This window comes from Salvelinus fontinalis, chromosome 32 (genome assembly GCF_029448725.1).
Source record: "Salvelinus fontinalis isolate EN_2023a chromosome 32, ASM2944872v1, whole genome shotgun sequence".
In the NCBI taxonomy this organism is placed as follows: Eukaryota; Metazoa; Chordata; class Actinopteri; order Salmoniformes; family Salmonidae; genus Salvelinus; species Salvelinus fontinalis.
The window spans coordinates 26,466,967-26,489,993 of NC_074696.1; the positions used below are offsets into that span (position 1 = coordinate 26,466,967).

Consider the following 23,027-nt stretch of genomic DNA (forward strand, 5'->3'; position numbering starts at 1 on the left):
CTGGGCATAATGTGCAGACCGGGGTATGGTGGGGCACGGGTACAGCGGAGGCAAGCCCAGGCACTGGGTGATGATAAGAGAGGTTGTATCTCTGGACATGCTGGTCTCAATGGGTGAGGTCACCGCATGTGTGGGGGGTGGGACAAAGGAGGTATCAGAGGTACGGAGAGTGGAACTACGGGGTCCATTGCAAACCAAAACAATGATAACTAGCCTGAACAACAGTATGCAAGGCATATTGATATTTGAGAGAGACATACAATAAGGCATAAAGTGATTGCAGGTCTTGATTGGGAAAGCTAGCTAAAACAACAGGTGAGATAACAGCAGCTAGTCAGCTAACACAGCAACAGCAGGTAAAAATGGCGACGACTAGGCAGAGAGGGTCGGATTAACTACACACAGATCCTGAGTTAAAGCACAGAGCCGACAGATAAAACACAAATAAACAGAATGGAGTACCGTGAATTAATGGACAGTCAAGCAGGCATCAGCTATGTAGCCAAGTGATCATAGTGTCCAGGGGGCAGGCGTAGTTGGAGCAGGGAGGCCTCCACTAAGCTAGCACGCGGCGTTTAAAGTTAGTAGCCCGGGGGGTGGTCTGCTCAGACGGAGGGGGTCTGCTCAGACGGAGGCCGGTTGAGGGCACAGCGGATGGGGTATTCGTCTGCAGACCAGGCGTGGTCGTGTCGACAGAGAATCCAAGCCGGATGGCGATGGCGAAAGAGAGGTTGTGAATTGTAGAATTGTGTTTGCTAACTGGTGCTAGCTTCGTGGCTAGCTGCAAGCTGCAAGCTAGCTGTGAGGATCAGAAGTGGTGGCTCAGGGATTACGGCAGGAATCCGGCGTTGTTGTCGAGAGACAGTCCGATGCTGGTAAATTGGTGAGTAATATCCAGGCTAATAACAGGGCTGGTGTCTGTGCAGAAGTTAAAAGCTGCTAGCAGCGGTAAAAAATGGCTAAATTAGCTTGTAGCTGATTAGCTGGTTAGCTACTGGGGGTTCTTGAAAGTGTTCCAAAGTTAAAAAATAATAGCGATTCCGTATCACATTGGGTGAGGTAGGTTACCGGAAGGTATAATCGAATAAAAAATCGAAAAGAGTTAGAAAAAAATTGTTAAAATATATACAAGAAATACGAAAAAATACAAACGTACACGAGAGGACTAAAGAAACACGTCTACACTGCTACGCCATCTTGGGGAGAAAAAAATAAATAATAATAATAATTATTAGACGGGATGATTTTTTTCTTCAACCCCAAATGGTCACAAATGTCCCCTTTTTATTTTTAGGAAAAAAAGGGGGGACATCGTGGACTTCATCTTTAGGTTTCCGACCGGGCTCCTGTGGCTTTCTGATGACAACCATGACCGTCCGTCCCCACCATGTTTGTTACCATATTATCCAAGTGTTGGGGATAAACTGGACTGGCCTTGAATACCATCTCCACGTGTTGGTGTCTCCTCATCTGCCTGTGTGTTCTGTCATTAATATGCTTAACAACCAACATCTGAGGCTGTCATGGCCATGTTGCATTTTCATTTGTATTGCCTATTGTGAATAACAGCCAGTAGCCTAGGCTGCACAGTCACACACGCTAGTTTTTACTGACTGCAGTGTCCGTAATATAAAGAAAGCCCTGTATGAGCAACTTTGAGTAGGGAATGGATGCATTAGAGCGTAACTAGTGAGAGGGTTTCAACTTCGAAAATTGCTTTGCTTGCTTGGCATCTTATTCACAAGAACAAGTGAAATGAATCTGTGGGTGCTACTTTCAACTATTTATTGTGGGAAATGATACTGTAGTAAATAGGAATACGCAGAGTGCAGAGCTTCTAAGTATGAAAAGTTTTAGCAAACGTTTGCTGAAGTGAAGTCAGCCTAATTATACTGGCACTACCAGACTGGTTGGTTTGGGCAGTTCCTCTTGATGTCAGCAGATGTCTATGGAAATGCATTGCTTCAAGCGGGTTTAGGCTACTCGGCTACTTGGAGACATGGCTGGTTTTGGGCACGGACACAGATGAAGCCTACTACTGGACTAGAAAGCAATGGAAAAGCTTAGACTTAAGTGACTTAAGTGAGTAGCAGTTGGAGCCAGGCTACTTTAGACGGATGCTTTCTGAAGCCTATTCCTCACTGTATAGATACACTTACTGGGCACAGGCATGTGAGTGACGTGCCATGTGCAGACGCAGCAGCCTGCCTCAGCCTCCTCCCTCTCTCCACAAATGTAGGTTTGCATTTCCCTCTAATGGGATCATTTATAATCCCAGTAATCTTTACCCCACTAAAGGAATCCAGCCACCCCTACTTTTCCACTCAGCCAATCCAAAACAGAATATGCGCCTGCTGAAAGAATGTGCGCAAACACATGCTATAGTGTGTGTGTCTGTGTATTATATAGCGTGTGTTGTGTGAGCGCCGAGTGAGAAAGCGCGTGTGTGTGAGAGCAAGCATGTGTGTGGCTTCCATGAGTGGCAGCAGCACGCAGCCCATTAGAGTTGCCTCTTACAGCCACCACTAACAGCCTGGTGGAAAAATGAAATTGGAAAATGACCATGGAATAATATCCAAAACCCAAGAAGCCTGCATGAATAATGTGAAAATCAACACGGGCCCGAAAAGATTGTCACATTACTATTACTTCAGGTCCATTTAAGGGTGTGGTGCTTGCAGCAAGCAATATCCTTCTGGTAAGAGATATTATGCTGCAGTTTGGACAGAAGAACAGTGAGGCTACAGGAATCACTGGGGGGAATCATCTCCCAAAAGACGATAGGGAGTTTTTAATGACTAATCCATGACAGCCATTTGGCTGAGCTTTGCGTGTTTGTTTCAATTAACTCTTGAGCAGCGGCATGTATTCATGGCTGTCAAGGGAAGCTAGGCTACCTAAAACATTAACCAAGAAATTGTGTTTCATAAATGTCTTTCAATTTGCAAGAGGCTGCTAAATGGATCTCACCAGAGAAAGCAATAAAACAGCACCCTCTGTCTCAGTATGTGTAGGGTTTCTATCTCATGCTGTCTGGTCAGAAAGAGTACGGCATTCTTGCCCCCGTAGCATTGAATGCAAGGGAAGCCAGCGAGCATTTGGCCTCCCTTGATAATTAAAAAATAATAATAATAGCCAATCCGCGTTGAACTAAACTGAGTGAGCTCTGCTGCGAACGGTCTGGCCCACCCAAAAAAAGTTTCAAGGGAAGCGAAACTGGCTTCAAACCAATCACATCACAAGCCAAACGTCATTATTGAAAGTTAAAAAAAGAATAATTGTTGCATCTTGTTGGGTTGCTGTCCTCCGGTGGCTAGATAGCTAGCTAAAACCCTCCCTTTCCTAAATTAGCCATGGATGGAGATAGCGATTTGGCCTTGTGGTTTTACTTCATTCTCCGTACTGACCAATGATTATAACAGCGATTCTGATCCAACCATAAATTCATACATTGTGCCCCTGTCCGGAAAGGACGGAAGTTAAACATGTAGCTAGATGTAGTATGCTAATGTTAACTAGCTGTATGACAGAGTCATATACCGTTTAGGCAACATGAAAGAGAAGGATGGCTTTGGCGTTTCTATACAAGTAGGGTGACACACACACGTACCATGGACAGCCACATCATATATAGCTTACGTTGGTTGAACTAAATCGTTTTTTGTATCTTTTAGTTGTCACTGTATTAGACTAAGCAGAGGTGATTAGATGATGTTGAGATGTTGAAATGGTGCTGGAAGAGTGGAGGCAGCTCCTGTTTTTCTTTGTGACTTGCAGTAACTCTGTGGTACTAAATCCTTGACCATGCTGTAGGTCATGTAACTGTTTGGTACATGTAATATGTTTTGTGGACTTCACCGGACAGATGTTGCTCTCTGGTTTTGTGATGAAACAAAGGTGTGGCTGAATTTATTCTGTCTTCTTATTGTCTCGGCCTTAAGCCTATATATAATGGTGTCAAGGCATATGAACTAACAGGTTATAGAACAAACAACGCAATTATCAAAACACAGGTTGTAATATGGCTTTTTCCCCCTGGATTGGCTTCCCCTGTGATTTTACCCACGCACCACCACTACTGCTCTTGAGAGCTCCACAAGAAATTTTGCAGATAAATTAATTAATTGAATGAATGTACTTCCTGTGAGAAAATTCATTTCTGAGATCTAAAAACATTAAAAGGTTGGGGTTCTCAAAACCAGCCAAAGCCTCAGGTTTTAGATTAAAAATAACTGACCAAAACTGTCACAGTGTTCCATGGGTGACTGGACAAAACACACCCAGATGATCAGGGCCAAATGTGGTCCCCTTCTCCAGCTCTCCCTCTTATTATTATTAGACTCCTGAACCGACAGAACTGAGCAGTATTGCTCCGGTTCCTTTTGTATTTCCAGCCTGTTTATATGCTTAATGCATTGTAAATGTACCCGAGAGAAAACACGCCATAAAAAAAAGGAAAAGGGTAAGAAAGGAACACTTTAACGACGGAAAAGCCGGAGAGAGCAATTTCGAACTCAAGAACAAAAGGTCCAAGCTAATTGCATTTTTTGCTCTTTTTCGGGGGGGGATTAAACTTACCTCATCCCCATTGAATAAATTAATTTAAGTCATGGTTTGTTGTGAGCCTAACAGGTTCTCCACCATCCCACTCTGTACTTTGTTTTATAAGCGCAGCTGCTCTCGCCGCTATGTCGTCTGGGTTGCATTAGGAGCAGTACTGAGCCTGAGCATTTCTCAGCTCCTGAGCTACGGCCCGTCCAGACCAGAAACACCCCCAGGTCCACATGACAGACAGACCAGACAGCGCGAGGGAGAGAGCGCGAGAGAGAGAGCGCGAGAGAGAGAGCGCGAGGGAGAGAGCGAGAGAGCGAGCGCGAGAGAGAGAGCGCGAGGGAGAGAGCGAGAGAGAGAGCGCGAGGGAGAGAGAGAGAGAGAGTGAGCGAGAGACAGATCACGCGAGGGAGCGAGAGACAGATCACGCGAGGGAGCGAGAGACAGATCACGCGAGGGAGCGAGAGACAGATCACGCGAGGGAGCGAGAGACAGATCACGCGAGGGAGCGAGAGACAGATCACGCGAGGGAGCGAGAGACAGATCACGCGAGGGAGCGAGAGACAGATCACGCGAGGGAGCGAGAGACAGATCACGCGAGGGAGCGAGAGACAGATCACGCGAGGGAGCGAGAGACAGATCACGCGAGGGAGCGAGAGACAGATCACGCGAGGGAGCGAGAGACAGATCACGCGAGGGAGCGAGAGACAGATCACGCGAGGGAGCGAGAGACAGATCACGCGAGGGAGCGAGAGACAGATCACGCGAGGGAGCGAGAGACAGATCACGCGAGGGAGCGAGAGACAGATCACGCGAGGGAGCGAGAGACAGATCACGCGAGGGAGCGAGAGACAGATCACGCGAGGGAGCGAGAGACAGATCACGCGAGGGAGCGAGAGACAGATCACGCGAGGGAGCGAGAGACAGATCACGCGAGGGAGCGAGAGACAGATCACGCGAGGGAGCGAGAGACAGATCACGCGAGGGAGCGAGAGACAGATCACGCGAGGGAGCGAGAGACAGATCACGCGAGGGAGCGAGAGACAGATCACGCGAGGGAGCGAGAGACAGATCACGCGAGGGAGCGAGAGACAGATCACGCGAGGGAGCGAGAGACAGATCACGCGAGGGAGCGAGGGAGCGAGCGAGAGAGAGCGAGGGAGCGAGCGAGAGAGAGCGAGCGAGTGAGCGAGAGCGAGAGAGAGCGAGGGAGCGAGAGCGAGAGAGAGCGAGGGAGCGAGCGAGAGAGAGCGAGGGAGCGAGCGAGAGAGAGCGAGGGAGCGAGCGAGAGAGAGCGAGGGAGCGAGCGAGAGAGAGCGAGGGAGAGCGAGAGAGAGCGAGAGAGAGCGAGAGAGAGCGAGAGAGAGCGAGAGAGAGCGAGAGAGAGCGAGGGAGCGAGAGAGAGCGAGGGAGCGAGAGAGAGCGAGGGAGCGAGAGAGAGCGAGGGAGCGAGAGAGAGCGAGGGAGCGAGAGAGAGCGAGGGAGTGAGCGAGAGAGAGAGAGCGAGGGAGTGAGCGAGAGAGAGCGAGAGAGAGCGAGCGAGAGAGCGAGAGAGAGCGAGAGAGCGAGAGAGAGCGAGAGAGAGCGAGAGAGCGAGAGAGAGCGAGAGAGAGCGAGAGAGAGCGAGAGAGAGCGAGAGAGAGCGAGAGAGAGCGAGAGAGAGCGAGAGAGAGCGAGAGAGAGCGAGAGAGAGCGAGAGAGAGCGAGAGAGAGCGAGAGAGAGCGAGAGAGAGCGAGAGAGAGCGAGAGAGAGCGAGAGAGAGCGAGAGCGAGCGAGGGCGAGCGAGAGAGGGCGAGCGAGAGAGGGCGAGCGAGAGAGGGCGAGCGAGAGAGGGCGAGCGAGAGAGGGCGAGCGAGAGAGGGCGAGCGAGAGAGGGCGAGCGAGAGAGGGCGAGCGAGAGAGGGCGAGCGAGAGAGGGCGAGCGAGAGAGGGCGAGCGAGAGAGGGCGAGCGAGAGAGGGCGAGCGAGAGAGGGCGAGCAATAGAGAGGGCGAGCGAGAGAGGGCGAGCGAGAGAGGGCGAGCGAGAGAGGGCGAGCGAGAGAGGGCGAGCGAGAGAGAGAGAGAGCGAGGGAGCGAGAGAGAGCGAGGGAGTGAGCGAGAGAGAGCGAGGGAGTGAGCGAGAGAGAGCGAGGGAGTGAGCGAGAGAGAGCGAGAGAGAGCGAGGGAGTGAGCGAGAGAGCGAGCGAGAGAGAGCGAGCGAGAGAGAGCGAGCGAGAGAGAGCGAGCGAGAGAGAGCGAGCGAGAGAGAGCGAGGGAGAGCGAGCGAGGGAGAGCGAGTGAGCGAGAGAGAGCGAGGGAGTGAGCGAGAGAGAGCGAGGGAGTGAGCGAGAGAGAGCGAGGGAGTGAGCGAGAGAGAGCGAGAGAGCGAGAGTGAGCGAGGGAGCGAGAGAGAGCGAGAGAGGGCGAGCGAGAGAGGGCGAGCGAGAGAGGGCGAGAGAGGGCGAGCGAGAGAGGGCGAGCGAGAGAGGGCGAGCGAGAGAGGGCGAGCGAGAGAGGGCGAGCGAGAGAGGGCGAGCGAGAGAGGGCGAGCGAGAGAGGGCGAGCGAGAGAGGGCGAGCGAGAGAGGGCGAGCGAGAGAGGGCGAGCGAGAGAGGGCGAGCGAGAGAGGGCGAGCGAGAGAGGGCGAGCGAGAGAGGGCGAGCGAGCGAGAGAGGGCGAGCGAGCGAGAGAGGGCGAGCGAGAGAGGGCGAGCGAGAGAGGGCGAGCGAGCGAGAGAGGGCGAGCGAGAGAGGGCGAGCGAGAGAGGGCGAGCGAGAGAGGGCGAGCGCGAGCGAGCGAGAGAGCGCGAGCGAGCGAGAGAGCGCGAGCGAGCGAGAGAGCGCGAGCGAGCGAGAGAGCGCGAGCGAGCGAGAGAGGGCGAGCGAGCGAGAGAGGGCGAGCGAGCGAGAGAGGGCGAGCGAGCGAGAGAGGGCGAGCGAGCGAGAGAGTGAGCGAGCGCGAGAGAGTGAGCGAGAGAGTAAGCGAGAGAGCGAGCGAGGAAGCGGGAGCGAGCGAGGAAGCGGGAGCGAGCGAGGAAGCGGGAGCGAGCGAGGAAGCGGGAGAGAGCGAGGAAGCGGGAGAGAGCGAGGAAGCGGGAGAGAGCGAGGAAGCGGGAGAGAGCGAGGAAGCGGGAGAGAGCGAGGAAGCGGGAGAGAGCGAGGAAGCGGGAGAGAGCGAGGAAGCGGGAGAGAGCGAGGAAGCGGGAGAGAGCGAGGAAGCGGGAGAGAGCGAGGAAGCGGGAGAGAGCGAGGAAGCGGGAGAGAGCGAGGAAGCGGGAGAGAGCGAGGAAGCGGGAGAGAGCGAGGAAGCGGGAGAGAGCGAGGAAGCGGGAGAGAGCGAGGAAGCGGGAGAGAGCGAGGAAGCGGGAGAGAGCGAGGAAGCGGGAGAGAGCGAGGAAGCGGGAGAGAGCGAGGAAGCGGGAGAGAGCGAGAGCTTATCCCACCGGCCTGGACTAGTCTAAGCCTCCTCTGATTGGCCGTTTGTGGTCAGGCACGGGGGACAGTGGGAGTGGTATCAGACTTAACAGGACTCTGGCCTGAGACAAACCCACGCAAGGGTGCTGGTGTCTGGATAGAGGGAGGGAAGAGGAGGTTGAGAAAGTGCTTTCCACAGATGGGGAACTGGATTAGATGTCGCACCGTGGAAGTTAGAAGGAGCTAATGACTGTCAGATGGCAGACTGGATGCATTTCCCCTATAAGGTGGGAGGAAGGAGTGGGCTGGCCGCTCTGACAGGAAGATAACAAGCATCGTCATCTGTTACTCTCCATGTCAGCATTTATGAGGTAACAAAACGAGACATCTGAAGAAGAGGAACCTCTTAATGAATGCTGTCATGTTATGAGCCGATTCCTTCCATTGTTAATTAACTGCTGCCAGAGAAATGGCCTGCTGTCTGTAATAGCGAGGAAAGGTGGGCATTAGCTCAACCCTAAAAAGAGATCATGGATTGTATTTCAAAAGAGAAACTTCTGAACTTAGTTAGTCATGAATCATATAGTACAGTTGTCTGTAGTGAGACCAGATGCATTTGACCTGATGCAGCCTAGTTCATCTACTGCCATATCCAAACACGGAATCCATCAAGAGGATTAATAGATGCATTCAGCATTCTGAATAAATGGTATCCATCTCTCTTTACTGTAAAAATAATCAAACATTTAGCACTGAAAAATGTGTGTACAAAACTGAGGCGAAACAGCCTTGCTTGTTTGGGGACCCACTGTCCAACATGTCGCTGTCAATGAAATCCATTGCATGGAGTGAGAAAGGACAAATAAGGCAATACAAATACCTCAAGTGTCTTTGACTTACACATATCTATATGGAATAAGACTAATGAGTGCATCTCAGCCGTTGAGGGCAAATGTATACTTGGTCTGCTTAGAGCATTATAAAACACCGACTGTTAAATCCATCCTACTTCAAAATTGGTTTCACAAGGAAATAAAAACGAAATCAGACAACTCAAGATTTTATTCCAATTGCTTCGACCGAGAAAGAATAAGAGGAAAAGTGTATTTGGAAGAAGAAACATCGGAGGACATGTTTTGACTGGAGGAAAACATTATTTCACTACCGTTGCATTTATAAGCTCACTAATGAGTTAATGCTGCAAATAAAACAAATCCAAACATCCCATTTCCTTTTTAATAAAGAATCAACGACTTTTCCTTCCATCTATTAAAATAGATAAGATCTCTGAAAGAATTTATGAGTGCATAAGAATGCGAAAGCTTTAAATATGCAATTTTATGTCCCAACCTTGTTAAGACAAGTTCACTTACCAGTGACATTGAGAAAACAATTAACTATAAAATTAGCCAAAATGCTAATAAGGCTATTTTGTGTCATCTTAACTAAACCTAATCACATTTATAAAAAGTAATATTTAAAATGGATGGTTATTTACTGGTGGGCTATATTGTACGCTTAGTAGGAGACCAACCATTATGGGACGGTACTCCAGTCCCAAATCTAACTAATGGAGAAGATGACAAGAGAAATAGACAGGAGTTCCATGTCCTCATCCTTCCTGGAAACGGCCTGTACTCTATGGGCCTGTTAGACTCCGAGTCACATCATTAGGAAGAGGCTACCGTTACAGGCTCCATCGGTTCAAACCAGGGAGGCACCAATAGACGACCACATCATTAAATGATCTGACGTACCGGTATAAAGATGATGAATTATAAGTATTATTAGTGGAATAGAGGACTGGTCACACATTTTAGAATTTTCAGTCGAGATTAGAATATTTGGTTTGTCACTTGAATGACTTCATAGGTAAATTGTACCTGGCCAGTCAAATGAGTTTAATATTCTTTCAACCAATTAAAAGCATTTTGACAAAACCTCTGTGAAAGAGTTAGAAAATATTGGGCACATCCAAAGTTAATGTTTGGTAACAAACATTTTCTAACCCTATGAGAATTACCCTGTCAACCCTCACACGCTGTGCCAGTCTGTATGTAAGCGTTACGTACAGCACTGAGTAATTGACCATCTTCATGCTAGAAGAACAATCTGTTTAATGCCCGTCTGGTGTCAGGCAAAGAGAACATATATGACCGTCAACAGAAACAATCTCTGGGGCTTCCTGAACATTAAGAATTGACTTAAGGGAGATCAAGTCGCTTTCCGTAATGTGGAAACATCAAGCGTCGTTGATGCGTCAACATCCAATAACAAACAGTAAGGCCAACATCTGTCATACACTGGATTGTCAAACCTAACGGAGTCTTGAGAACGGTTCTTCCATTTGTCTTTCTGCCACAGGATGATTCAGTGACAAACAGGTGTGCTAAGCTACCTGACGTATAGTCCCTCTGCACCACATGTAGTTTCTTTTTGGTTCAAGCAGCATGACTAAATGGATCCAGTCTGGGTTAAAGGAGGAACACAAAAGTGAAAGACAACTCACTCCCCAGAGTGATGGAACCAATGTAGACACCATGACAGCATCAGTCTTGTTGTGGGGGTTAGTCCTAAACTCCCCAAGTAAACCTCTGAAGAATCACACTCTGTCATTGGGTGGGAAACACTGATGAGAAAGAGTGGGATGATGTTACATTTTCTAGCTAAGTAAGAGCCTTCACCTCCCAGCTTGACTGCACTGGGGTTAAGTTAGGGGTTATGCCACACATTTGGAAAAATAAAAAGATGAGAAACAGGGTTCCCCATTTTGAACCGCTGACATTTAAATCGGTCTTTAACTTTGCAGGAGTTTTATGGGCCGCCCGTAGTGTTTGTGTGCGTCCAGTTTACACACAATTAATCAGTATTAGAGAGCGCCCAGAGCAGCCGGTCTTCAACAAAAGACTCCCTCTTTCACACAATGGTTTCCGGAAGCTTCTTTCCATGGCTTTTCCCGAGTCTGATTAAATATGGAAGCAGATAATAGCAGATAGTAGATCCACACTGTGCTGGAATCCCTCCCCCCCCCCCAAGCTCCCACAGCCAGCTGGGACATTTGCATACAGAGTGAAGGAGGGAGAGAGGGAGAAAAGAAGGGAAGGAGGGAGAGGGGGGTAGCACCAGACACTCCCACTGGCTATAAAGCCTAACCATACCGAACCTCTCAGACAGAAACCACATGTGGATCTGAGCACTGGGAGAGAGTGTAAAAGAGAGAGAGAACGTGCAAGGGACAGACGTGGAGCCGAGCTAGAGGGAGCCACGCAGACGTGGATCTGAGAGGAGAGAGCAAGAAAGAGAACGAGAGACAAACAGTATCCTGAGAGGATCTGAGAAACACAGTGGGACCTGACATTCCTCCATTTGGTTTCTCACCTAGAGAAAGGAAAGTTAAAACTCCACATGGGACTTTAATGACAGAGGAGCCACGCCATACTGGACTGGAGTGCATCGGAGTCAAAGGATTTAGAGAGATACTGAGGTAACACTTGTTACTTTTTTCCCCGTGTGATCATTGAACTATCCATGCATGTCTAGGTGTCACAGTAGTAAACAAAGCCCCGAGTAGAGATAGAGCTAGTTGACTGTTGGAACTGCAGAGCACAGTGACCATGTCCTTCGCCATGGTGCGGCCGGCGCCCAACCGGTACCTATACTCAGACATCTCCATGTTGTCCGAGGACGAAGAGAATGGAAGCGAGAGCTCGGGCTCGGACGACCGCTCCTTTAGGCTGGACGCCAGAGGCTATGACATCAAAGTCGGGGGCCGCAAACGGAAGCCGGGCAGTGCTGGAGCAGGGCGTCTGGGAGGGGGTCAGCTCCCGCCTCAGATGTTGCTCACGCAGGACGGCTCCATCTCTCCAACGACTGGGCTGCCGCGGCAGCGCAACGCAGCCAACGCGCGAGAACGGGACCGCACCAACAGCGTGAACACGGCCTTCACCGCCCTGCGGACCCTCATCCCCACCGAGCCAGCCGACAGGAAGCTGTCCAAGATCGAGACGCTGCGGCTGGCGTCCAGCTACATCTCCCACCTGGGCAATGTGCTGCTGGTCGGGGAGACATGCGGGGACGGGCAGCCATGCCATGCTGGAGCGACCTCCTCTGCCCACTATTTACATCAGCATGGATCCCCGGCCCACGACGCAGAGAACTCCCAGCCTAAACAGATCTGCACATTCTGCCTCAGCAACCAAAGGAAAATGGTGAGTTAGTCTGTCCCATCCGTCCACACCATGCATATGCCATTGTGCCACAAGTAGGATACAAAACACCATGACTCCAACCACTAAAGCAGGGTTTCCCAAACTCGGTCGTGGGGCCCACCCTGGGTGCACGTTTTGGTTTTTGTCCTAGCACTACACAGCTGATTCCAATAATGAAAGCTTGATGATGAGTTGGTTATTGGAATCAGCTGTGTAGTGCTAGGACAAAAACCAAACCGTGCACCCAGGGTGGGCCCCACGACAGAGATTCAGAAACCTTGCACTAAAGTAAAGCATTATCCAATTAGAAGGCGTTTTGTTTAGAAAGTACCATGCTGGGAGGCTCCTTGCTATATGATTCTTAGAGCCTAAGTGATTTCAAATAAAAGATTGAAAAGCTTCAAACTTACGCTACACTTAGACAAGAAAACTACATCTATTATTCCCTTCTGTATTTAGGATCATCTGTTCTTGCGAGGTGAATAAAGGGAATCCTATGCACTCCGCTGTACTGTAGGGTAAGAGAGCAGCCCCTCAGTGCTCAGACAGAGACACAGCGACAGATAAGGATGCACAGTAGTCCAGCTTCAACTAAACCTCTCAGTAGTAAGACCCAAATCCCCAACTCTCAGAGATCATTTTCTCAGATGTCTCAATTTGCTTCCTGTATTCAGTAGCACTTCCCATTGTCTAATTGGTCTGAGAAGTTAGGGACCAACTGAATCGTGGGCCAACAGAAAATAGCCTAAACAAGGAAGTGTCACTCCAGATACAAACACGTCATCTATCCTTCTCTCGCTCTCTCCTCGTCCTCTGCTCTTCCTCAGCACACGCCTGGGCAGACTCTGGCTCATAAAGCCAACACCACGCCGCATTAAAAATAAAAGTGTAAATCATGCTCCAGCCATGTGAAATACAACAAAAACAAAAAACAGAGATGGGGAAACTGTCATTTCAACTCACAAGAGCAAGGCAGCTTTCAAACTTGGAATATACCACATGCTCTTAACAATTAAGAGTCAACCATGACACTGGGACATTTTCGGTTAGGTACTATATTTCACCACCACAATATGTATTATACCCCCAGAAAACATGAAGACTGTCCAAAATTAATTTCATTGAAAAAAAGCACAGAGGAAAGGAAAAAGCCTGGAGTCAACAATGTATACAGAACGGAATGCGTTTTAAGTGATTAAACTCTAAAATGACTTACTGGACTTACTCCTTTTAACTCCTAGTGGAGCAAACAACACAATACCAAGACGTACCACGACTCCAATACCACGACTCCAATACCAAGACGTACCACGACTCCAATACCAAGACGTACCACGACTCCAATACCAAGACGTACCACGACTCCAATACCAAGACGTACCACGATACCAAGACGTACCACGATACCAAGACGTACCACGATACCAAGACGTACCACGATACCAAGACGTACCACGATACCAAGACGTACCACGATACCAAGACGTACCACGATACCAAGACGTACCACGATACCAAGACGTACCACGATACCAAGACGTACCACGATACCAAGACGTACCACGATACCAAGACGTACCACGATACCAAGACGTACCACGATACCAAGACGTACCACGATACCAAGACGTACCACGATACCAAGACGTACCACGATACCAAGACGTACCACGATACCAAGACGTACCACGATACCAAGACGTACCACGATACCAAGACGTACCACGATACCAAGACGTACCACGACTCCGATACCAAGACGTACCACGACTCCGATACCAAGACGTACCACGACTCCGATACCAAGACGTACCACGACTCCGATACCAAGACGTACCACGACTCCGATACCAAGACGTACCACGACTCCGATACCAAGACGTACCACGACTCCGATACCAAGACGTACCACGACTCCGATACCAAGACGTACCACGACTCCGATACCAAGACGTACCACGACTCCGATACCAAGACGTACCACGACTCCGATACCAAGACGTACCACGACTCCGATACCAAGACGTACCACGACTCCGATACCAAGACGTACCACGACTCCGATACCAAGACGTACCACGACTCCGATACCAAGACGTACCACGACTCCGATACCAAGACGTACCACGACTCCGATACCAAGACGTACCACGACTCCGATACCAAGACGTACCACGACTCCGATACCAAGACGTACCACGACTCCAATACCAAGACGTACCACGACTCCAATACCAAGACGTACCACGACTCCAATACCAAGACGTACCACGACTCCAATACCAAGACGTACCACGACTCCAATACCAAGACGTACCACGACTCCAATACCAAGACGTACCACGACACCAATACCAAGACGTAAAAACAGCTACCCACGTCTCCGTGCTCTGATCGAAAGCATTCTGGGAACATCTGCTCTATTCCCCAATCTGTCAATGAGCCATCCTGAGCGATTTACACATGCATCCTGTGTTGACCTAAGGCTCTTCCTAGGTCTCCAATTAATAACACCGTCAACCACACACACACACACACACACACACACACACACAACCTGCCTCGCTGCATCTCAGACCTCTGGCTTCCTAAATAAATCATGAATACGATATAATGACTCTCATTCTGGACAACACACACCATCACTAGAGATGTTCAATAGCAGACAACAGAGCTGCACAGTAGACGTGTTACACTGCCATCATTAATATATTAACATGTCCTGGAGAGTCACAACTCCTGACCTCTGGACAAATCTAAGAGAAAGCTATGCGCACCATGAACAACGTCGGGATCAACCTTGTTACAGCATCACCAAGGAGCGTATAATGCATAAAATCAACAACTAATTCAAGTAAACGCCTATTAGTAATGTTTCGTAGACGTAGTCACTGCTACAAAGCAGCTCTTTAAAAGACCATGAAGGAAACAGAGATGCAGGAGTCATACAATTAATAACAATAAAAAGAGACTAATGGACATTCGCCCGACTGGAAGCAATCCTATTCATCCATTTCATTGATTTTAGCAAGGCAGACTAAACCAGCAAATGAGATAATGGCTGTTTAAGTTTTTTTCTCCTGAATTAAAGGCCTGTCTATAGGAGGCCTGAGCAGGGCCGATATTCGAAACAGATTGGGCTTCGGCTTTGTAGTCGAGGCTTTAAGAGGCGAAGCGACCCACTCCAAACCGCACTGCTCTCTTTACCCATACTAAGCTCTCATTACTCCGTGAAAAGCATTGCTCGGCCAAGACTCATTGCTTTATTGTTGCTAAAGAAAGAGGAAAATAAAAAGGAAACACATTGAGGTACTGTCGAACACAGGAGAGTTGTGCGATCTGGAACGTTCACAAGCATCTTGAAGAGTAGGAAAGATGATCAAATGCTTCATTGATCAATTAGCATACTGTTATGATATCACCAGTTTAGTACTTGTGTTGGACTCAATCAACCAATCAAAGTGCTCTTTTCTAGCCTAGTACTCATTGGATCAGTAGTCAGATCAAACATTTTACATCAGAGAGAGACCATCATTTCACTCTGAATTCGCTTTATTGTATTTCAAGCTTTTTCCTGCCACTGAAGTCAGAGGCCAATTTATGTGGACACACACACAGAAATGATTTGCTTACAGATGTGTGTATGTGTTGGTAAGTGTGTGATCTTATCACATTTTCCATTCCAAAATTGTATCCATCTGGCACAGCTCTACCTTGCTTGGAGTGGAATAAATATTGTTCTATGTAACATAGTCAAGCTAGACATCTCGTGCATGCACATACACCCCCCCACACACACCCACCATCATGAAACGTTTTACATTTCTATTGACAGCAAATAAATTGTGTAAAAGTGCACTTCAACTAAAGCCCCATAATAATGACATAAGACAGAGCAGGACAAAAATTTACCAAATTTGAGGTTCCACACCCCCCACCAGCTCCCTCTTTCGTTGGGGGCTGCGCAGCACAGTCCATTAGGAAGGGAGCATTCTTTCTCCCTAATAGCTGTAGCAGGTGAAGACAGGGGATATGAAGGATGGCAGGGGGATTGCATAACAGGACACACAGGAGCAGACAACCCCTGGTCAAATGGGCAGTACGTGTGCAGCAGCCGTTTCTAGGGGAACAGGGAAAAGAACTTGGCGAGCTTCCTCTGTGTACTGGTGCTGGGGTTAACCCGACAGATTATTAATTGAGTATAGACAGCCTCAGAGGCCAGTCCCAAAGCTGTGCACTAGCCTAGCAGCCACAGCTGTGCACTAGCCAAGCAGCCACATGGCTCATGTTTTCTGTAATTATCTCGAGTTCCTTCATTACAGCCATACGGAAGTTACTAAAGCTTTTCCCTGCAACAGGAGTCTATCAGTGTGAACATGTAACACATTATGAAATTACCCAGTGTGAACTAACAGCAGGCTGAGAAGCAAGCTAGAATTAAAAATAACACTTAGTTGAATATTGTTGTAACTTAATATTTCATTTTAATCTAAAATACTATTGTCCAACTGTAAAATAAGCCTTAACCATGTGATTAAAAACCTACACATTTTTCACTTCACACCTACAAACACCTTTTTAACAAGTTATTCTAGAATATGTAATATCGTGTCCAACTTTTGTCCACAGACAAAACAGGGTGTAAAGAACCCACGCTCAGAATAGTTAGGATGACCAGAAGGAAAGCGGGCTGCATTTAATAACCCAAACAGATGAATCGTCCGTTAGGGCTCAAGTTACGTCTGAAAATCCACGCACCCCTGCGCGCACACACAAAACACACAAAGCTGACAAGTGCCTCCATTGTAATCTTGAACCAATCTGCCAACGTTACCTGTCCGGCCGAAACCAAACCAAATATTTGCCTAAAGAATGAAGCCTGAGGAGAGAATAAAAACACAGATCGGCTTCTGTGTCTGTCGAAATGTAATATGTTGTGATATGTTTATAAAAACACAGATCGGCTTCTGTGTCTGTGGAAATGTAATATGTTGTGATATGTTTATAAAAACAACAAAGCCTTCCCATGTAATTAGATGCTGTATAAGCAAGTGGTGGAAGCTTTAAAAAGAAAAGAAAAAAGGTGTGAGTTCAATCAAAAAAGCCTTCACATTTGGTTTCAGCTGCTGCGGAATTAGCCCTATACATCTTTACAATGTGTTATACAGGATATGAAAAACAAATGTTAAACAAAAATCCTATTAGTCGGGTGTAAGTGATCCCTGGAGCTGACGAATGTGACTTTAAAGTGGCACTGAACAAAAACAATAAACCAAAGAAAATAAAAAGTTCCTGGCCAGTTTTCAAAAGAGACTGTCTGACCTCATCAATTGGAGACGAGTGTTTTGACAGAGCGCCTGGGCCTGCCTACGTCAGACGTAGCCGTGGAAACGATGGCATTCCATGGCCTGGTCTCCCGGTCTCTGGGTTAATCCGTAGGGAGCACAATGTGAGCCAGGTGTCCTAATGCTAGTTCTGCCACTCAGTGTATGGTGAGAGGAGAAAACATGAGCCTCCCCCATGGCCATGCTACGGCCCACAAGCCCCAGACCAGTCAACATCATACCTCCCCAGTCCACACAGCCTTCACACATCCCCCGTCCACAAAGGCCTACAGGCAGCCTCCACTGCAGGTTGGACCAGTGGGTTAGAAGAATAGAACTAGGCCAGTCTGAGTGAGTGCACTGCTCGCGCCTGTCAAAGGGTTAATGTCAGACATAAACAATTTTATTTTCCTTTACTTACGCTACCTCATCAATAAGGTGCATTGTAAAATAGTCAAGATTGGGATAGAATCCATCTTGGAAATGTATTTTCACAAAGTGTTTAGCATTTTTACTATTAATAGACTACTACAAAATGTTAACTTTTATTTATCTTTCTTTCAGAGCAAAGACAGAGACAGGAAAACTGCTCTAAGAAGTTAATATCTGGAGGACGACAGAGGGAAGAAACTGACTTGATGAGCACAGCATATGAACCAGAACTGTGGACAAGAAACGTGACATTCTTAAAGGTGTACATAAATCAAAATCTGTATTTAATTATACGCCCCCCCCCCAAAAAAAAATCTGAACTGAGATGCTAAGTGTAGTTTCTGACGAGGTAATCATTTTTGGATCGAAAGAGACTGTGGAACTTCTTGGACAATGGAAGCATGCCCGGACTCCGAGGAGATCGAGAATAATCACCCTCTAAAAAACATTCAACACTTCTCCATTCCATGATCTCTCAAAGACTTGAAAAGAGAGAAGAAAAAGAAACACAAAAAATAACATTGCTCTCATCTTTTCTTTACCTGAGAACGTCTGCATATGCAGACTGATAAACCTGAAACTTAAGAACCACAACCCTCTCTGCATGAGACAGACACCTAGACAGTCGGTAAGGACTCAGATGAGCCACGGTGGAACTAAAAGGGGTGTGGTAAGGAGGGTTGTAATGGACAAGGGCAGGCAAAACTGGAACCCATGGTTGACTGTATCAGGCTACTTGCCGGAAAGTGATCGAACTGTTCCACAAGCCAAATATATAACACAGCTTTCACTTCAAATGTAACTGGGTTTTGTGGTCAGTGAGTTTCTACCCCGACGGACAACTGCCTTTCTCCTGAAGATAAATCCTCAGCATTCTGTCTTATGTAATTTGATGTTCTGTACAATATTTGTAAGAATCTGTTCAAATTCATGTCTAAATAAATATGCTTATGAATTAATTCCGTTTATTTCAAACAGGTAAGATTCCTTTATTTTATTGTTATTTTGCAATTCCCAGTGAAAAAGAAAGTACTTACATTTCAATGTGTTTTTCAGTCTGTAGATAAACATGATATTTCTTCCAGTTTTATTTCCGAGGTTTTTGATGATGACACAGACATGTACAGTGTGAAAGACCAAATCAGGTGTACAAACAGCTATAGAAACACAGTGAGGTGTGATAAGGAACAAACCACAAGCTGATCATCTCGCGCTGTCCAGCTAGATTACCATCTTTCCCACACCTCATTACTCACGCACACAGCTGTTCACTCAAACCCTTCATTTACTAGAGATGTAACTAAAAACGGGACTGCCGATTTGAGACAGCATCTAGTTTCTTCCATATTCACAAGAAATCTCATATTGCAACTATTGAACTCAGTCAACTGTGGCAACAAAAGAAAAAGAAGCTGGCAGTAAAGGCCTCAACAACTCAAATTACAAAACTAGTTTTTTTCAGAATCAGCTAGATGATATATGCAGTATTCTCTTCAGTGCTTTGTAGAGTACAGCTGAGACAGTCTGTAGAGACAGCCGCTTACTACTAACACACTGAGGGGGAGGGTTCCAGGGAAGAGTTTGGGCAGCGTTGGTCGCGGCTGAGTTTGTGTGTATGGCAGGACCTCGTCGGTCGGGACCTTTTAAGGGGCAGCTGCGAGGCTCAGCGGGGGATGTTTGGATCTGCAGGTACAGGGCTCCTGGCTGCCTGCCGCAGCATGTCCCTCAGCCCAGACCATTCTACCCCCAACCCCCACGCTGTCCCTCAGCCCAGACCATTCTCCCCCCAGCCCCCACACTGTCCCTCGGCCAGACCATTCTCTTCCCAGTCATCACACTGTCCCCGCAGCCCCAACACTGTCCCCCAGCCCAGACCCGACCAACCTGTCTGGTAGGCAAAGGAAGCCTGCATACCTCTGGAATTCCTCCCCCTGGTCATGTCTAGATGGGATACAGCTTGTCAAATAGACATTTGCATTTTAGCTAACCCAAACACCATTCCTCTCTCTCGGCCAGAGAGAACTGTGTGTCCACTACTCCCTGACCTCCAGGCCACCCCCTGCTCCCTCCTCGCTTTCCCCCCCACCAGGGCTGCCTCCCGCTGGGGCCCGGTCCCTTGCTATCACACTCACCCATCAGCCCCGTCACAGGCAGCGGTGGAAACCAAATGTGGAAATGTTCACAATCGCTGGTTGCGAGGCTAGCTGCTCTTTTTCCTTTCATTCACGACAACCTGGACAAACCCACTAACCTCTATTTCTAATGGAAACTAAAATATTTGCAATGTAATGTTTAAACAGTACACTATAACCATGGACTCAAGTGTTCTGTTGATAAGGAACAAATTACTTTGTCAGATCAGTGACTTGGTCATAGAAAAACTAATCTTTCAAGAAGAATACAGGATTTGAGTAAAAAGCTGAAATTTGAATTAAGAGGATGCCAATGTTCCTTAGTATAGGGAAATCTGGAATTCACTCCAACCCAGATTGTGAGATCAACACTGGAACGTGAATGCAAATGGATGGGCAGCATAGTTTGACTATTTCAAGGTTAAACGAACATGTTTTTTACCTATTACACTTCCAAGTAAAAAATACTGTCTGTTCCTCTGTGTCCTGCAAAGAGCGAGAGTACAGAGGTAATGTCTTGCTTTTCACAACAAGTGACGTGAAACCCACCATACAGATTAACACCAGAGAGTACCATCTCAGTATGGCTGTGGGGACAGTGAATCAGGGTAAACTACCTACAGTGTTGGAGATGGTGACGTTGGTCTGTCTCTTCGGTCCCTATGGGTCCCATTCAGGCATATGGAATGGTTAGCGGTTAACAGACGCCAGCCAGCCAATGGAGACTCATGTCTGGTCTGTAGAAGTGCTCCTCTCCAGTCAAGCCCAATGAGAGGATGACCGTGTGGGGGGGTGGATCGCCCTACACAGGGCTTGGGCTAACCACAGGGGGATGGATGGTGGATGTGGGATGCAGTAACCATAACGTTGCGACGCAGAAGACCCTTAGAAGAGGGACTCGTCTGACAATGCATCTGGGGACCAGGAAACCAGGGGTTCCTCCCCCACGAACTGCCTCTTCACACTTTTTAATTTCTAACGTCTTATGTTGTATGGCCGTACTGTAGGAACCAGGGCCCATAATAAATACATAAATAAATAGTTATTTGGCAAAATAGCAAATCCACAATTTCTGAGAGGTCGCGACGAAGTCAGGCCCTCATTCAGTGAGGCGGAGTGTAACGTCTGCTCGCCACAGCTGTCGAGCCACGGTGCAGCGGGGTCCACACGCCACGCTAACTTGATAAATAAATATTCTGAAGGATCCTCGTACATGCGGTTTAACCTTGGGAGTGAGTACAGCCTGTGGAAACTTTGCATTCCGACTGAGCACGTCCAGGTTTTTCCAAAATGGGTTTTCCACCTGTGCAAAAGCATCCGGTACATCATTCAGAGAAAATCTTTATTTATTGAAAATTAAATATCCAATGATGCCCTGAAGCTTTCCTTCCCCTCCCCACCACTACAGCCCACGGGTATTATGACAAAAGAGAAAGCCGTCGGGTAAAGAGAACGAGGAAATCCCTTGCTTGTGCCTTGGAGTTTACAGTTAGTTGCGAAATCTGCTGCGTTCTCTAACATCCCAGTGATGTCAATTCCGTTAATTTTCTTTCCCCACGGCCACCACAAAAACCTTCTACAAGTCACAGAAAGATTCATAGGTTTTAATGGGAAAACACATATTTTCAGGCATTGCCAGAGTAGATAGATTGAGGACTTTTAATGAGAGGAAAGAGGTAGAGAGGATAAAGACAGAAGGGAGTCTAGGTGAGGACAGATTTTCTCTCTTCCTCATTTTCTTCCTAGTAGACCCAGAGCCGTAAAAGGATTTTTACAACCCCAGTCTCTGTAGAAACTCTGCAGCTCTGACAGGGGAAAGAGAGTGGGGGAACCGGGCCCGGCCTGGTGTGAAGGAGAAATCAAGCAGTCTAGACATCTCATCTCTTAGCAGTGCCGAAGGTGAGAGCTTCAAGCATTCTGGTTGCCCCCCCCCCCCCTCCCTGTCAACACTCACCACCACCCCTCCTCACTAAAACCCCCGTCCCCCGCTTCCCTCCCCAGGGTTTCGCCTCGCAATCCAACCGCCATCTCCGAACCCCTCCTTCCAACCGAAACACATGGCAGCCCCCGTTGGCAGTTGGTTTCAATCAGGCCTTCTGGCAACAGGACACACACTGGGCCAACTGGGAGCCGTGCTGAATACCGGATGAGAAGGAAGTCCTAAAAACTACGGAACGACAGGTGGCTGCTTTGGCAGCCCCACACTCCTCCCCCCCGCAACAGTCCTCCCTCCTCTCTTAAAAACACCCCCCACCTACATGCACCTGCAAGGGTCCGGCATGCTGCAGCCGGGGGTCCTGTTTGCTCTGTCGGAGCAGCACGCGATTGCCCAGCCACTTCTTAAGATCACCCCCCACCCAGACAAGCAGCTCTGGATCAACATTCCCCCACCGACTTAGAAAAACACAACCCTGCTTCTCCTTAAATAGACTATTAAAAAGAGATTTCCTGCTGACAGCGCAGTGACAGGCCAAGATTCCACATAATTTACTACCTATCTGTCAATTTTATCACCATATTGATTTCAGCAGTGCTGCAGAGCCTGAATGCAAACCTTTGTGTCCCTAGGACAGGAACAGTTTGGTAAGTAGTTTATCCTGGGCCAACGCAAAATGGTATACCTGGTCCTCTGAGGCCTCTCACGGCCCTTTTATTGGCCCGGGGCCCAGAGCAGCACAGCACACTGATCAATATCAGACTGTTTGAGGAGACACATTGCATCTTCTAGGTAACCTGCTACGGTGACTCCATCAATCAAGACAGTGTTTCAGGGTCCGTGTCATACATGTCAGCACCGACCGTAGGTCCGGGCTGCATACAGATGACCACACTGAATACGTGGATGGACTTAACACATACCCAGCCAGTATGGAACTGAACTATTGTGGGAGGGTAAAATGAGACCAGGTGGCCGGGGGAAGGTCTAGACTCTGGACTGTTTCCAAGAAGGCTACAGAGAGGATGACAACATTAGTGTAAAAAGAAT

At 48.1% G+C, this 23,027-nt stretch overlaps 2 protein-coding genes across 3 annotated transcripts in view; one reads left to right on the forward strand and one right to left on the reverse strand.

Moving 5' to 3' along the window:
* Positions 1-23,027, reverse strand: part of LOC129830989 (ribosome biogenesis protein bop1-like) — a 170,978-nt gene that overhangs the window by 108,666 nt on the left and 39,285 nt on the right. The gene's annotated exons all lie outside the window — the stretch shown is intronic.
* Positions 11,016-18,862, forward strand: LOC129830990 (basic helix-loop-helix transcription factor scleraxis-like). The gene is made up of 2 exons (XM_055893922.1): positions 11,016-12,153; positions 18,042-18,862. The coding sequence occupies exons 1-2, from the start codon at positions 11,560-11,562 to the stop codon at positions 18,078-18,080; spliced, it is 633 nt and encodes a 210-aa protein (XP_055749897.1). The 5' UTR covers positions 11,016-11,559; the 3' UTR covers positions 18,081-18,862.

Coding starts and splice junctions, on each gene's coding strand:
- LOC129830990 (XM_055893922.1), top strand. CDS start 11,560: ATGTCCTTCGCCATGGTGCGGCCGGCGCCCAACCGGTACCTATACTCA. Junction 12,154..18,041: donor TCAGCAACCAAAGGAAAATG/GTGAGTTAGTCT, acceptor TCTTTCTTTCAG/AGCAAAGACAGAGACAGGAA.